This window comes from Alternaria alternata, assembly GCF_001642055.1.
Source record: "Alternaria alternata strain SRC1lrK2f unplaced genomic scaffold CC77scaffold_38, whole genome shotgun sequence".
Taxonomy (NCBI): Eukaryota; Fungi; Ascomycota; class Dothideomycetes; order Pleosporales; family Pleosporaceae; genus Alternaria; species Alternaria alternata.
Window position 1 is genome coordinate 29,780 of NW_017306227.1, and position 15,686 is coordinate 45,465.

Here is a 15,686-nt window from a genome sequence, read left to right on the forward strand (position 1 = left end):
CAATCATCCTGCAAGCTTGCGAGTGAGTTCCTTAGTCACTTGCTTGGGCCGACGTCAGATCGTTTCAGATCCCACACTCGGCACCAGCATCGGCCCTCGGCCTCACACACCCACATTTCTGGAATACTGCAACCCACAGTAATGCCAAAGCCTAGTAAGTACGCCTTTGTGACATTCCCCGCTCTGCACTGTCATGAGAACGTCTGCCGAGTACACCCACATCTCCTATATCAACTCCTACCCCCACACTTCCTCTTTCGTCATTTCAAACGTCAATTTCTATCATGTACTACGAGACAATACTGACTGTCCCTCAAGCGGACGCTCTCTTCACTCCTCCCTCTTCCTACTCTCCTCAGAAGCCGATTGCAAGGCTGGACCTTGGCTTCGACTCTCCCTCTGACGACGTGCTAGACGCTGATATCTTCAACATGACTGGCACAGGATCACCTCAACCATACATTAAAGAAGAGGTCGACGAAATGTCGTTCAACAACCGCTTTTTGGGGCACAACGGCCTCGACATGAACCACCAATACGCTAACGCCCAGTTTTCTGGACATGAAAACGCCAATGGCATCAACCCCTCCGAGCTCAACATGAGCGGGAGCATGATGGGCAACCACTTTGGTACCAACAGTTACACGCAAGGCGGAGCTGGTATTGCCGACGACGAGCTTGCTGAATCTCTGGGCACTTTCGACCAGCAACCAGGCTTCAACAACTTTGCACAGGAGCAGGTTGGCCAGCAAGACTACTATCACAACCACACCAACAACACAAGCATGAACCAGATCTATTCCAACACACCGGACGACCTACCCATTCACAGCCCCTTCAACCATCCTGGCAACTTTGACTTCAACCAGTACCAATCAGTACCCCAGAGGATGAACTTCCCTGGCAGCATGCCGAGTGGATCCATGCGTCAGCGAATCACCATGAGCCGGACTGGTAGTGACAGCCGCGCTCCCATGTCACCCAAGACCCCTGCCATGGCCGGTCTCCACCTCGGCACTCCAGACTCTGGTAACTTCACTCAGCCAATCATGACCAACATGCATCGTCACCAGAAGAGCGTATCTAGCCAGTGGGATGGCACTCCTGGGAGTGCGCATTCATGGATCGACTCACCAACGGCATCGCCCCACACTGGTGGTCTGCACCACCAGCAGATCACCGATGTCTTGCACTCGGGCAAGCACAACTCACTCCCCGCCAAGGTCGACATTGGCCAGAACGCGGACGCAAAGAAGCGCCGACGTCGGGAGTCTCACAACTTGGTCGAGCGTCGACGACGCGACAATATCAATGAGCGTATTCACGACTTGTCCAGACTCGTACCCCAGCACCGTCTCGAGGACGAGAAGATCCGCAAGCACATCAACAACAATGGACCCCTGTCACCTACTATGGGAGCCAGCGGTATGTCGCCTCCACAAGCAACGTCACTTCTTGCTGGTGGCCAAGGAAGGCGGGCTGCTGGCAACATTACACAAGGACTGCCAATCGAGGAGAAGGACAAGGGACCAAACAAAGGAGACATTCTCAACGGCGCTGTTAGCTGGACTCGCGACCTCATGTGGATGCTGTCCAAGAAGATACAGGAGTGTGACGAGCTAGCCGCACGACTCCAACAAGCCACTGGCGAAGAGTGGGTCACTGAGCAGACGGAAGACGAGAAGCGCATGAAGACGGAAATCCTCGAAGCTCTTGAGAAGAATGGCTCTGGTACCTTCCGATACTCGCGAGGGCCAGGTTCCGGACTCCGAGTACCCAAGCACACCAACTTGGCCGGTGAGCCCCTTAGCGGCGTATCTCCACAAAGCCTGAGTCCAGGCATGCAGAGCACCGGTAGCGGTTCTGGATCCAACCAGCCACAGTACTGGACCAGCCTAAAAGAAGAGGATGAATACGGCATGGACATGGGCTGATCTGAAGCATGTCAGATAACCCAATTCTTCCGGTCTCCATATCTCTTTGTCGATTCCTTCACTATGATACCCCGCGATACCCCGCACCCGTTCCTGCATCTTGCTTGATGCATACGCTAGAGCTACATCAATGAGGCTAAAGGCGCCTCAGACCGGTGGACCATTCCTCGGCATATCATCGATCATCGCCCTTGAGCCTGCTCTCCGCATACCGTCTCTGCTGGCCAAGGACGGATGAAGCTTTCGCTTGCATCAAGCACTTCCCATCTCGTTGCATAATATGTTCTACCCCTCCGTGGCACATCATCACCCTGGCTTCCGCTCATCATCACCCGAGCCTAGCATATCCAACCGGAGCACAAAGGCCTTGGTCGCTCCGGTATTCGACACACACTCCGTACACGGCGGTCTCACCTGTCACAACAGCTGTGGCCACACCTTTCTGGCAGCTCTGACGACTCGCTTACCTTCTTCGTTTAGTCTTGTCTCATTTCGCATGCAAGTGGCGTTGCTTTATCTGCAGCTTTTGCACCTCATCACCCTTGTGCTTTTTTAATCATGGTTTTTTGGTTACAGGAAGGTACCTCGTTAGCATGGTCGGCGCGTTTTCGGATTGTTGGCGTTCTATGGTGTGGGGAATCGTGTTGCTGGAGGAGAGTAAGAGAATGATAGACATGCAGAAGACGTTCGGATAATGCTGGCTATGGATGATGGGGCCTGTGGAAATTCCTTGTTACTTGACGTTCTGTTACCTAGCTTATGGGCGCGTTATAGGTTGGTTGGTTCCAGCTTCAATTTTATCTCACATGTTTAAATATGGCTTTTTTTGACTTGTTCGAATGAAGTGAAACTGGTCGAGCCTCGCTGCACTTTGCCTTCTCCATCCAGCACACTAAAGCCAACCCTTGTTTCTGGCAGATTAGAGCTTCACAACGCCCATGATTTGCAATATAAGCAGGATGCCATTGACATTTGGCCCGCCCGCTCATACGAGAACACAAAACCGTGCTTCATTGGAACTACTCGGTCTCTTCCAAGCCCGCGGCGGGCGTAAACGCCACATCCAGACATGGAGAATTAGCGCTGGATCTTTGTAGTACAACGACGACGCTCGCTCGCTGGCTGGTTGGTTGGTCAGAAATAAGCAAAAAGGTTCAAGTCACACACCTGCATGCATAATTGCGCCATCTTCAACGGCTTGCTGCGGAACGGGCAAGGGGCAAAAGCAACTTCATGGCGGATCTTTACATATCCGAGCAAGTTTCCGAAGGGTTACTCCCTGTTGTGAGACTGGAGTGCTCGGTTATTTCGGGTGGTGGGGGAAGGAGGAGGAGAGGAGAGAAAGGTGTAGATTGTGAATGAATGGATGGTTAGGAGGGTATATGAGGAGATGGTAACATGGATACAAGAAACAGGATAGGTGGGTTGTATACATGTAGGCTGTGGGATGACTGTAAGCAAGAAAGAAAAAAAGAATAAGGGGAAAGGAGAGATGTGGAGATGGCAATGTAAGTTGGTGTTGGGAGGAGTTGAACTGAATTGAGAGTTTGTTTGTTTGCTATCGCTTGCTTGCCGCGGTTAACTGGTAAATCGAGCCTGTCGTAGAGTTCCCGTCATCCTCCTTCTTTGGAAAAGCCACAAAAAAGAAAACAAAAAATCACTAGTATCGACTACAACGATTTTCTCAATAACTTTTTTTTTCAGTGGTAATACGGTTACCTGCATATTCCCACCCCACAGTCTGCCGGCTGGTTGATTGATTGATTGATTGATTGAGGAGTAAGTCAGAATGCTAAAGGAGAGGGGGCGTCGAGTGTTGCTTTTGTTTTGATTGGTTGCGGGCCTGGAGGCCGTTTTCCTTTTCTCTCCACTATCTCTCTACCCCCTGTCCTGTATCTTTGGCACACAGACCGATCGTAGTGTTGTTGGGCGGGAAGAAAAAATAATGGTAAACTGGGTGATCTACCGGCAGGAAGCGGGGAGGGAGGGGGAGGGAGACAGGGTATATGGGAGAGGGGTGGATATATGTGATATGGACATTATTCACTTGCATACGCATGGGCGTGAGCATGGATTTGTTCGTTTGTATGTCGGTCATTGTCGGATTGCCATGGTTTCGGTTGGTGGGAACTTTTGCCGCGAGAGAGAGAGATTCTTTGCATCATGTGAGAAGACTTTCCCTCCTTCTTCCTCTTTCCTTCTTTTCCTCTTGGTACAATGGAAAGGTGGGGTTTTGTGATAGTTGGTGGCCTGTATGTAGCACAGAGAGACGCAACGACAGCATAATCCACCTCCTTTGGCGGATATCGCTACACGGCCAACTACGGCCATCATGGCGTGCCTAAGTTGTGTAGTAGCATTGAACGGGGCGGGGTGGAGGGGCGACGGAGGCGAGAGGAGGGGGGGTTGGTAGTACGATCGGTGTCCAGGGGCTTTTTCGGTTGATCAAGGACGGGGATTGTGACTGGGTGGTTACAATCGGTACTGACATCTGTTGTGTAACGTGCTTACGCATGCAGCGGTAATGGGTTGGGATTCTGTTAGTCGATAGTCGATAGTTGGCGTTGATAATGGGAAAAGCGATATAATAGTATATGCTATCATGCCGGTAATATTCGCGACCCTGGCTGCTGGTACTCAGGATGAGGGTTTTGGCATGTGAAAGAACTTTTACTCAACTTCCACATCGGGAACATCAACGCACCTTTGTCTTGAAACTGGAGTGCACGCATAGCAAGCCATATGCCGCATCGTACAATGTCTAAACGTCGAAACGCCATCCCGTCTCCCGCGCTCTTAGCAAAGTGCAAAAGCCCATGTGCCAACGATGTCACGGCGCGACCACTCAGTAGATGCGACCACACCGTTTCAAAGGAACTCGGTCATGTGTTGATTGAACGTCGCGCAACATGTCTCAGTGCGCGATCCGATAGCCGGGCATCGACAGGGAACAGGAGAGTAATGTTTAATACGAGTTGGTACTCGATGGATTGGCTCAAGTTATCGGCGGTGTTAGGTAACCAGCTGTACCACGGTTACACCCACCGATCCGTAGAGACTCTCCCTGGAGCTAGGCATCTAGGCTCTTGGGGGGATGACCCACAAGTCTCGGCTGTTAACCGTCACAGCATAATGACAGCAGATGGTGATCAACGAAGGTATAGTAATAGATTAGGAAACACACATGCATACACCACATCTGCTATTAATTGATGTAACAGTATGAGTTTTCTAGTAGCACATCAAAGTTATCCGGCAACTCCCAAACAGTGCTCAAATTGGACCCCATGGTCAATGTGAGCGCAAGTAAAATCCATCTTGAGATCTCTGGCCCGTAATAATGATACCACTTCTCTAGCACTTGCTTTCTGTCCTGCATTTCAGAGATTGCGGCCAAAGCTTCGACGGTCTTTAGGAGGTTTCTGATATCCCCCTCCTCGAATTCGCATTCATGTTTTCTTTTGAACCAGTCAAAGCAGTAACGGCCGAGCTCGGAATATATCATATCCCTCGGATCGCCGGAACCCCTGCTTGGGTGGAGACCTCGAACTGTGCGGCGATAGTCATCAACTAGTACCCTGATCGGTACTTCACGTTTCGTACATTCCCAAGCGTCATCATCATCCCATGCCATATCTAGCAATTCGACCATCGTTGACCAAATCTTCGAGGTCTTATCATATTGAGAGGAAAAGATAGGTTCGTCGCGGTCGAAGGCCCTCCAGGCCATGAGGTACGGCATTACTACTCGTTCATGGCCTGATGTCGTACATTTGAGTTGAATTGGAAATGAAGGATCCGGAACTAGGCCGGTGTTACTGGCTATTGCCTTGCAGAAATCAACGCTCGGAACCAAGGTACTGGCGAGAGGATGTGGGTCGTCGCTGTAGCGAACCTCGATGATAGGTAGATTGTCCTGGGAATTGGAGGAGACAGAGAAGATTGTATTGTGCACTAGAACAGCAGACGCTGAATGCTGAAAGTCCCGTGTGGAGACTCTAGATGCTAAGATACGGTAGACGTCGGTAGTTGGTATGCGAGCTAGAAACCGACGGTTTATGAAAGGGACAAGGCATATCGGCTTTCTCTCGCGCCGTATATCAGGGTCAAGTTCTTCAGGTTGGAATCTCTGGAGAAGCGTTGCCCAGCCGGATATGTCGTATGAGTCCATGAGCCGGGATGTGGGTAGGTTCTCATGAGAGAAATCTATTTGATGTAACCCTTCTTCGACGAACAGTCGAGTAGCGATCGAAATCGTAAATGAATCATTAGGTGAATCATACTTGGTACACAAATATGTTGCGTGCTGGGTCGCTGCAAATTCATCTTGTGTAGCGGGTTTCCGCATACTGGTCGTCTCCAGTAGGACTGCTATCACCCTTGTATCAATTATCATCCTATATATTTTGACATTCCACAGGGTTCATACGTTTTTTGGCTTCAGTGACTTTGACCCAACGCCGAATCTCACTGAACACAGAAACGAAATCAGGATCGTTTTCGTATTTAAACTTTGTCATGTCCGAGTGGTTCTTGTCGAGAGGTATGCTGTTCCAACCGGATAGTTTAGCAGATGCAGGCGAAACAACCTTTGACAATAGGTTAGACAATCACAAATGCTGGAACCATATCTGATACTTACATAGCCAACAAGAGGAACTTCCTTTTGCTCGTAGAAGCAAGTTATGTCGATGCGCTTGGGCTCTCTCGTCTTCAGCATCTTGGTGAAAGACTCATGTAGAATGGCCAAAACCTCCGAATCAGTTTTCAAGACAACCACGATTTCAACATTGACGTTGTGGACGACACTGAGAAATTTAGCTGATTTGCTTGCCCAGTTTGCAAGGCTATCAGCGCCAGCGTGAGGGGTACCCAAAAAAGCTATCGCAATAGTGCTCTCAACGATACTATAGAGATGAGAGCTAGCCGAAGCCTCGTTGGAAAGCGTGAGACACTGTGCATATGGTCAGTAAGGATCGCTTTGCAAACGATCGACAAAATGTTCTTGAAGACTTACACTTTGCAGGACTAGACCGCCCAGGCTATGCACTACAAATGCGATGGGCCGATCAGTCTAGTAGGCTTTCGTCAACATCCTCTTCGTAGTACTTGATATTGAGGACAGTTCACGTACCGAATCATCGAGAGAACGTTTCGCATAGAGGCCATTGAGCAGTGACTTTCCGTAGTCATGCACGCGCCCCTTGTTCACCATATCCCACCAGTGTATAACGTCTGCTGCATAGCCGAACCCAAGTATACGCACATTTGGTAGCAGAGGTGGAATAAAAGTCTTGGGCCATGGCGCGTCTCCCTTTTTGTTTCCATAAGTCCACGTACCCTCACGGGTACCAGTGATACCATGGACGAAGACAAGGCTTTAGTGCATCAGCATTTTTCCAAAGTGTAACGACATTGTAAGAACTTACTCTAGGACAATACTCTTAGGATCGGATGGAGCCCACCATTCTTGAATACCAGTGGGGAAGTCTTTGGTTGTCCGTGGTGGAGCAACCGATGGATTTGGTGATGGAGTACGCCCTCTGGATCTGGAGGACAGGATATTAAGCATTTGAGTCTGGTCAGCTGTTTGCTCAGAAGTGAGAGCGTCATTCTGATCTAAACCAGACGTGGACCCGTGCCTAGGGCTGCTTGAGCCTTTGCCGAAAAGCTTTTTGAATCTACCCATTATCACCGTCCTGTTGTTGTATTCTCTACGACAGCAATCATCGTGATTGTGCGGGGGAGCTCAACGAGGTAGCAACTTCAGCTTAACACCAGCTGAACAGTAGACCCACTTATCATGTACGTGAGTACGCCTCTATTCAGCCACTGACGCTTACCCCTCTTTGAGCACCAACCAATCGAAAAGCTTGGAAGATACTTTGAAGTCTCCAAACGCTTTCGAGTTGGCTATGCCAGTGAATTAAAGCCACACTCGTCGCCTTAGTCTGCTCAATCCGCGTTGTCGTTGTTGTGCTCGAAGTGAGGTTGCGCCGATGTACTTGGGTAAATTTCAATAATCAGCACAAAAGAAAGCTAGGCCGCGCTCCGAAATAGAGAGAGACGATTCGCTTGCTTTCGCAAGATAAGCCTTAGCCGCAGCATAGTGCGCTCGCTGGGTCAGCCTCACTGGGACTAGATCTTCCCACCTACGTTCGAGGCTGCGAGTACAAGTCGAGACGGCAAGCGCGGTAGCCCAGCAACTACACGCATAACGTCCTTAGACGCAGCTATGCAGTTGAACATTCGGCTTCCAGACGGAGTCATCTTGAACAGCTTCACTGTCTTTGACAATGAAACTATTGAGCAACTCAAGAAAAGGTTACAGCCGCGCGGTACGTACCTAGTTCCGTTTCATACAATCTCGAAAGAGCACCACTTATTAACCATAACACAGTCTGCAGGTCACCTGAGGAACAATGTCTGATCGCGAACGGACGGGTCCTTGACGACGCATGCACGGTTGACGTTACTGGACTTTCAGATGGGACAACGGTTCAGCTGATGCTCCATGATGGTCTCGTTAAAAGCAAAGGCCAGTCAGCCCCAGTATCGGTTGCAATCAATGATGAATCCTCGTTTGTCGTCCAAATTAAGGTCAGTTGAATACGGTCAGGATTTGGATCAATCTGATGGCTTTAGATTGGTGATAGCATTAGCCACGAACAAGAAGTTGCGGCTGGTGATCTCGTGTATAGCCTAAAACTAAAGATTGAACACGAGTTACGCAAGTCGCAGAGAAGGACAGTGCCATTTGGAAGGCAGATATTGCTATACGAGCAAGTAGAACTTCAAAACGGGCGGAAATTGAGACATTACAAGCTCGAAAACGGTGCAGTACTAGAGATGCAAGACAAAAGCCCACCTCAGACAGCTCAACAGGATGTAGAGGGTACACAAACAGTATTCGTCAAAACGCTTACGGGGTCAGTGCAACTCTCTGGGATGAAACACACCTTTCAGCTAAACTATATTGTAGGACTACTGTCTCACTAGTCCGGCTAAATCTCAGTACGACACTTGTTATCAAACTCAAGGAAGACATTCAAGATAGAACAGGTATTCCACCGGAGACACAGCGGTTGATATATGCGGGTAAGCAGTTGGAAGATGAACGGACATTGGGAGAGTATAACATCGAGAGTGAGAGTACCCTGCACATGGTGTTGCGCGTTCCAGGAGGAGGTGCGGTAGACTAGCAACACTAATCGCGAAGTGTGTTCGGACATAACGGTATACTGATGGTTCCTGCCAGTCGTCATTCTTCTGCATTCATCCTCTGCGTATGTTTAAATACTGCATGACAAGGTACTGCGACGACAGGACGACAGTAGTAATAAAGTGCGTGTTATTGCTATTCCGAATTGTCTTGAACGTAGCTGCGGGCGATAGTGAGATTGTCACGCGTCGCCGCGAGTGCGAAGAGTGAGCCATCCAACTGCCCAGCTCTACGTGGGATCACGACCATCTGCCCAGCCTCCCCACAATTTGTGGGCCATTGAGATATGGGGGTTTCTTTTCCTTTGATGAATATGCAAAGGTGAAGAATCAGAGTGTTGGCCTCATTTGCGCACCTGAGGTATGATTACTTCAGTTGTGCCTTGTCTTCGTCCGACTTGTTGCGGCCCGCGTGGAATCACCGCCATTCCCAGCTGCCACAGCACCTGTCCAGCCGTCATCTACATTTTTTATTCTACTCCACACTCCTGCATGTATTGACCCTTCATTTCATAGGAGATACCAGCCTCGTCGATCCCGTAACAGTGTCCAACCCCATGCCTCATCTCATGTGCCGACGAGTGGGACGCAGGGCGTCGTCTCGGTGTCGCCTATCGAATCCTGGGCCTCACTGCAGGGAGCGCATGGCAGGCATTCGTGGTGTTCGGGTGCATCGGCTTAGACGTTGAGGGTGCGCAACAAGAAGAGTGGAGACTGTATTCGCAATGGTAGCGTGAACTTGGTTCTTCGGATGCTACCGAAGTGATGACCATGAGGCTGCCACCCTCTTCACTCCAACAATATGCGGCATCTTGTACCCCACGAGGTCTACTTTTGCGACGTTTGGGACGAGGTGGTCGTGGGCTTTTTCGAGCCGGGGCCGTCACTGTCGTCACCGAAGCCTAGGTTTCTGAACGAATCAGGGGCCATGAGATTCCTGTAAGCACAAGAATGGTCAGTAATACGCTCATCAAATGCAAAAGAAGGCGCGGGACAAAAACGAGTGCATGCGACGCTTTCCGGGGGCTGTCGGGATAATCTGGTGGTGTGAGGAGACCGTTGTCTTATCCGTCGCTTGTTCTGGAACGAGTAACGGGAGGAAACGTATCGCAATATATGTAGTAGGAAGGCGTTGAACATTGCCTGAGAGAAGGTAGGCCTGGTGTACGTACCGGTCCATACGGCATGATAGGTATGATTTGGAGAGGTTGCGGCATTCGGGATCGTTAGTCCCGCGGTGGGATTTGATGCATCGGAGGTACGAGAGCATAATCTCTTTACATTCTCCTGAGAGGAGATGTCAGTATGTTGTGTGTCTCTATTGCGACGACGGATGGGGGCCGACGTAGGCGGGATGGGTAGGTAGGATGTGAAAGTTGAGGCTAGATTCGCGTACCGTCGTGGTCGAGAGGAAACGAGCCTCGCTCTGGCCTAGAACGGATTAAGAGTGAGCAAGAATTCACAGGATGATAGAAAGAGGCAGATATGTGCAGTGTGTCCCTCTGATGGCACAATGCGACTGGCGCGTTGAGGGAAGAACTCACGGATTTGGCCTGATGACCTTTTGACCAAGTCCAGCGCCTCCAAAGTTACTCATTTTGAGGTATTAAGCGATTGAAAAATGTAGTCGAGGATGTTTCGGGAGTCCGTGACGCGGTGGTCGAGTGCAATGGTCGTGGTGAAGAGTGGTGACTGTGGTGGAGTGAGCATTAGACAAACTTAGCGCCATTGGACTCGTTCGCTGGCCAGTGCTCTGCTTCCATCCTTGCAACCTCGGAATGACGCAACCACCATCGAACCTCAAGCACGTTATGGCTTGTCAAAGACGCGCTTCCATGTTCAATCAATTCATGCGTAGCTTACTCTCTGTTTGGAGTGCGTAGTACTAGGCTTTTAGGAATGACTGTCGCGAGAAGCCGGGTAGCAATCTCAGTTGACAGCGCTCACTTCTCGTCATCTTGTACGATACATACTCCATGAGGACGGAGAACGTGTCTTTGGGTCTGCTCGAGCCTGACTTGTATGGAAACAGTCATTGGGTATTTTTCGATCAATAACACATACTCATGGTTGGTCTGGTCATGCAAGCGCCAACGCGCGGTGGCGTCGTCGCCTGGGCAATGCGCAGGTGAGGGGTTGCGCCTTACTTTCACTCTACCACCATCGAACCAAGACTACAATACTATCTAGGGAAGCCCGACTCGCTGTTAAGCACGTCGCTAGTATGAGCGATGCTCATCAGACGCCCCGCCTGCCTCCTGTTACATTGAATACCTCTCAGTATTCATCAGAAGTTACGACCACGAGGCTGCCTACACCATCCCAACAGAGGTTTTGCGAGCCTTGCAGGGCTTTTCTCCGAGGAGATAGTACAAAATGCTTTGGTCCGGACAAATATGACCATAGTGAGAGTCTGGATCATGAGTACATTCATCATGTCGATGCGGAGTCTTTCCAGCGAGCTCTTGAGCTTCCTTGTAGCATATGTACTCGGCTCTACAAAGCATTCCAAAGAACCTCCGGTATAGTTGGCTTTATTAGAGCGTGTCATGACGGCTGACTTATTGTTAGAACGATCGGACCAGACCATTTATTTGACAGGGCCAACGCATTACTGTTGGTTAAATGACGACCTCAGTTTCCTGAGCCACTGTGGAACTGTTTGGCCTGGACTGGTACCATACGAATGTAAGAACAGTCATGTTTTGCATGTTTTCTATCTATCCAAGACTGACTCTAGAGTAAAGCAAGGCCTGACTTACATTATCAACATATCACTCAAAACACGGGTGATGCTAGAGCTCTTTCATTCTTGAAGGATCGGTACCACCAATGCCGAGAAAAGCATTCGCAATGTCAACGTATCGCACCCTATAATGATTACATGCCAACTAGAACCATATTTGTTGGATCTGCTGGGGAAGAAGAAGTACGCCTTTGCGATAGTGTCGAGATGATCGCCGGATCCGCCTACATTGTACTTTCACACTGCTGGGGCAAGAACCCGCAACATGTCATGCTGACAAAATCTACTGTGGAGATGCTCAAAGAAGGCATCGCTCTGTCTTCTCTGCCAAAAACTTTCCAGGACGCCATTGCAATAACACGGACATTCGGCATCCAATATATCTGGATTGATTCTCTGTAATGCCGCCGCATCTCTCTCTAGCCTCGCAGTCACTAACCATATAAAGGTGCATTTTTCAGGATGACTTACACGACTGGGCAGCTGAAGCTTCTCGTATGCGCGATGTTTACAGCAAGGCCGAACTCTGTATTGCAGCCACTGGCGCTGAAAATGGAGATGTTGGTCTTTTTCTTGATCGCGACACCGAACAAGTCACACCCGTCATGGTCGAGGCTACGTGGTCAAGGGAGCACTATTTATCACGCTGGCTAACCCCAGGTTTCTACCTGTTTGGCTTTAATCATGTCGAGGCTTATGAAGCCATCGATGCTGCGCCTCTAAATCAAAGGGCATGGGTTGCTCAAGAACGTTTTCTTTCTCCACGGATCTTGCATTTCACACAATCCCTGCTCTTCTGGGAGTGCCAAACATTTCTCACACACGAAAACGATGCAGTGTTGGAAAATCCAAACTTTCAAGAATTCCGGGGAATCAACTATCTCAGAGAGCAGCTCATTCAAGTTCAAAGGCCAAAATTCAGCGTTGGACCTATGCAGGATGTCACTCTTCCCAACACTACGCCAAGAGAGCTCTACAACGCGTGGTGGGAATTTCTGGCGGATTACACTTCATGCGGCATCACTAAAGAATCAGATATCCTGGTTGCGCTAGTTGGCGTAGCAGACCACGTTGGACATGCTACGAGCGATTGCCTGGTTGCTGGTCTCTGGAAAGCAAACTTCATCGAAGAGCTGTGTTGGCGTTCAGACGGTAATATCTCGAAGCCTAGCGTCTGGCGCGCACCAAGTTGGAGTTGGGCGAGCTTGTCAAGCCGTTGTGACAATTTTGCATACTCGAACGGCAATATCGATCATCAAATGGCAGCAGTAGTCGAACTCTATATATCGACAAAGCCTTCAGGAGAAGTAGAACAAGGCTCAGCCCTCGTGGAATGCAGACTCGTTCCAGCCGCTGTGCAGTATAGAGGACTGAAAGGTCACGATAGATACTACAACGCCTGCACCACTTTAGGCAAAAAGGTTTCGACCTCGTTCTCCGGAGAAACTTATATTAACAATGATGAGTTAATCAGCGTCCAGCTTGACGTTGCGGAAGCGCCTTCTTGCTACGCTGATCAAGCGGTCGACGTTCAACTGCTTGTGCTCTTGAAAAATGGGGACGGCTCTATGTATTGGATGACACTAGACGGAATCTGCGTAGTGGGCTCCAAAAAACAGGAGGGTGCTTTTGAAAGGGTTGGGTATTTTCACGCGAAAGGTGCAGCCGCGATGTTGTTGCTGGCAGCGTACCACCAAGCTCGGGTTCAAGCGATCTCACTTGTATAATCTGTTTTCTTATACCTCGATTGAATACTAGTATTTGTCTCGAAGACTCTGTTATATAGCTATTGTACCGTGTTAGGAGAGTTCGAGGAGGCGAGTTTGCAATGGACTTAGTCTCAGATGGGATTCAAGAATCCTCTACTGAGGCTTTACATTGCCTTAAGAGCAGTTCGAGCTGTGTCCCCGCTGGAGGGAGACTTGAAAAAAGCGCAGAGACCCAAAAGCTCAGGAAGAAGTGATTGGACGGTCGTACAGGAATGAGTTTTCTCCGTCTTGGCGGACCCCAGGTTTTACCCCACATTCCGACGATCAATACCAGCGCTCAACATAGGCAGGATAGCCGATACCCGATGGAGGAGTGACGTTGGAGGTTGTAGATCTATACCAGACTCAATACCGCGACCATGGCAAGTAAAGTCGGGCCGCACCAGTGCCGAACATAAAACATCATCCCGCAACAAATAAGTTTCCATTCCATTTTTCGGGACCACGGTCACTCTGCCAGTATGAGGTTTGATACACTCCTGCTTGGAGGCCTCTGCGCCGTATCAAATTTCCCATACGCCTCATCCGCACCGCGCGATGCTCGCTCTACTCAACATGTCCCGGAAGTCAAGAACCGCATATTCGTCCTCACAGACATTGGTAATGAACCCGACGACTCAATGTCTCTGGTCCGGCTACTCGTACACTCCAATCTCTACCAAATCGAAGGCTTAGTAGCAATAACCTCATTCTGGCTTCCCAATGCCACACTTCCTAACATGATCCACGACATCGTAGACGCATACGGAGCCGTCCAGTCAAACCTGCAATCGCACAGCAACACCTTCTTCCCAAAAGTCGACGACTTGAAAAGCAAGATTGGCACTGGACCCTCCGTCTACGGCATGCAAGCTTTACGTCAACTCGAACAAGGAGCAAACATCACAAACGGCACCCAAATGCTCATCAACGCCGTCGACGCTTCACCATCCCCACTATACGTACAGCTCTGGGGCGGAGCCAACACCCTCGCCTCCGCACTCTGGACCGTAAACCGCACTCGCTCAGCCTCAGAACTGGAAACATTTACCTCCAAACTCCGTGCCTACGCCATCTCAGATCAAGACGACACAGGCCCCTGGATCCGTCGCAATTTCCCTAGTATGCGGTACATTGCCTCGCGCCATGGATTCAACCAATACCCAGTCGCAGCGTGGATCGGCATGAGTTCCACATCCGTAGATCCAGGGGGTCCAGACAACGAAATCGTGTCGCAGGCGTGGCTCACGGAGAACATCCAAGTAGGCGAGCTAGGCAAAAAATATCCCGACGTCGCGTATCTGATGGAAGGTGACTCGCCCAGTTTGCTCTACCATATTCCCAACGGCCTGGGAAACCCCGAGTACCCGGAGTGGGGCAGCTGGGGTGGGAGGTACACGAGTAATCCGCTTGATGGCGATGCAGCTGCGCAGCAGTACGGCGATGCTGTGGACATGGCACAAGGTGTGAACGGCGAGATGTTCCTTACGAACCACGCGTCGGTGTGGAGGTGGCGCGATGCGTTCCAGCATGAGTTTGCTGCTAGAATGCAGTGGACGCTCAGCCCTTGGAGTCCTGGTTCTAATACCACGCATCCGCCCGTTGTGTTGCTGAATGGAACGTCTGGCCCGGATGCGTTGCATCTCAACGTCAGTGGTGGGGAAAAGGTGACGCTGGATGCTTCGGATTCTTACTCGCCGGATGGGGGCGCGAGTCTGAATTTCACTTGGTTCCAATATTCGGGTCCGTCTTCATACCAATCCTCGCCAAGCGATGTCCCTACGGTCAACTTGACGGATGTCACTGGGCCGGATGCGAGCGTCGTGCGTTTCACAGTGCCCTACGGAATGTACGATACATGCGTCGCCGACGAGGATGTGACTGAATTCGGTCAGTGGGGGGAGAAGCAGAAATGTCCGATTCTACATGTCGTCGTTGCTGTAAAGGATGTAAGCGCGGCGCACCCAATCACCAGATATAGGCGAGTGCTGTTACATGTGCAGCCCTACAGTCAAAAAGAAAAACGCTGAAAAATTT

General features: G+C 50.1%; 6 protein-coding genes across 6 annotated transcripts; 4 read left to right on the forward strand and 2 right to left on the reverse strand.

Moving 5' to 3' along the window:
• Positions 1–56: 56 nt before the first annotated feature.
• Positions 57–1,934, forward strand: CC77DRAFT_1045111 (hypothetical protein; the record flags this gene model as incomplete). The annotated part of the gene is made up of 1 exon (XM_018527382.1): positions 57–1,934. Exon 1 carries the CDS (start codon positions 285–287, stop codon positions 1,932–1,934), a length of 1,650 nt encoding a protein of 549 aa, XP_018379170.1. The 5' UTR covers positions 57–284.
• A 4,397-nt stretch (positions 1,935–6,331) lies between these two features.
• CC77DRAFT_950247 (hypothetical protein) lies at positions 6,332–7,311 on the reverse strand (the record flags this gene model as incomplete). Its single annotated transcript, XM_018535307.1, has 4 exons — positions 6,332–6,523; positions 6,577–6,888; positions 6,952–7,008; positions 7,069–7,311. Coding segments are annotated over 4 exons (804 nt in total), but the record flags the coding sequence as incomplete, so codon positions are not given.
• A 562-nt stretch (positions 7,312–7,873) lies between these two features.
• On the forward strand, positions 7,874–9,283 carry CC77DRAFT_1026336 (ubiquitin-domain-containing protein). Its single transcript, XM_018526239.1, has 4 exons — positions 7,874–8,272; positions 8,335–8,534; positions 8,580–8,863; positions 8,917–9,283. The coding sequence occupies exons 1-4, from the start codon at positions 8,170–8,172 to the stop codon at positions 9,134–9,136; spliced, it is 807 nt and encodes a 268-aa protein (XP_018379172.1). The 5' UTR covers positions 7,874–8,169; the 3' UTR covers positions 9,137–9,283.
• Positions 9,284–10,040: 757 nt separating this feature from the next.
• CC77DRAFT_901440 (hypothetical protein) lies at positions 10,041–10,591 on the reverse strand (the record flags this gene model as incomplete). The annotated part of the gene is made up of 3 exons (XM_018533586.1): positions 10,041–10,092; positions 10,328–10,442; positions 10,552–10,591. Coding segments are annotated over 3 exons (207 nt in total), but the record flags the coding sequence as incomplete, so codon positions are not given.
• Positions 10,592–11,525: 934 nt separating this feature from the next.
• On the forward strand, positions 11,526–13,880 carry CC77DRAFT_592986 (HET-domain-containing protein). The gene is made up of 4 exons (XM_018532390.1): positions 11,526–11,843; positions 11,903–12,299; positions 12,350–13,322; positions 13,383–13,880. The coding sequence occupies exons 1-4, from the start codon at positions 11,705–11,707 to the stop codon at positions 13,626–13,628; spliced, it is 1,755 nt and encodes a 584-aa protein (XP_018379174.1). The 5' UTR covers positions 11,526–11,704; the 3' UTR covers positions 13,629–13,880.
• Positions 13,881–14,239: 359 nt separating this feature from the next.
• On the forward strand, positions 14,240–15,472 carry CC77DRAFT_900157 (DUF1593-domain-containing protein; the record flags this gene model as incomplete). Its single annotated transcript, XM_018533569.1, has 1 exon — positions 14,240–15,472. A coding segment is annotated over one exon (1,233 nt), but the record flags the coding sequence as incomplete, so codon positions are not given.
• Positions 15,473–15,686: the final 214 nt, after the last annotated feature.

Excerpts from the sequence above, each read along its gene's own strand:
- CC77DRAFT_1026336 (XM_018526239.1), top strand. The coding sequence starts at position 8,170 with ATGCAGTTGAACATTCGGCTTCCAGACGGAGTCATCTTGAACAGCTTC. Across the intron at positions 8,273-8,334 it reads GAAAAGGTTACAGCCGCGCG|TCTGCAGGTCACCTGAGGAA; the intron begins GTACGTACCTAG and ends ACCATAACACAG. Across the intron at positions 8,535-8,579 it reads CGTTTGTCGTCCAAATTAAG|ATTGGTGATAGCATTAGCCA; the intron begins GTCAGTTGAATA and ends TGATGGCTTTAG.
- CC77DRAFT_592986 (XM_018532390.1), top strand. The coding sequence starts at position 11,705 with ATGACGGCTGACTTATTGTTAGAACGATCGGACCAGACCATTTATTTG. Across the intron at positions 11,844-11,902 it reads TGGACTGGTACCATACGAAT|CAAGGCCTGACTTACATTAT; the intron begins GTAAGAACAGTC and ends TCTAGAGTAAAG. Across the intron at positions 13,323-13,382 it reads GCACCACTTTAGGCAAAAAG|CTTGACGTTGCGGAAGCGCC; the intron begins GTTTCGACCTCG and ends ATCAGCGTCCAG.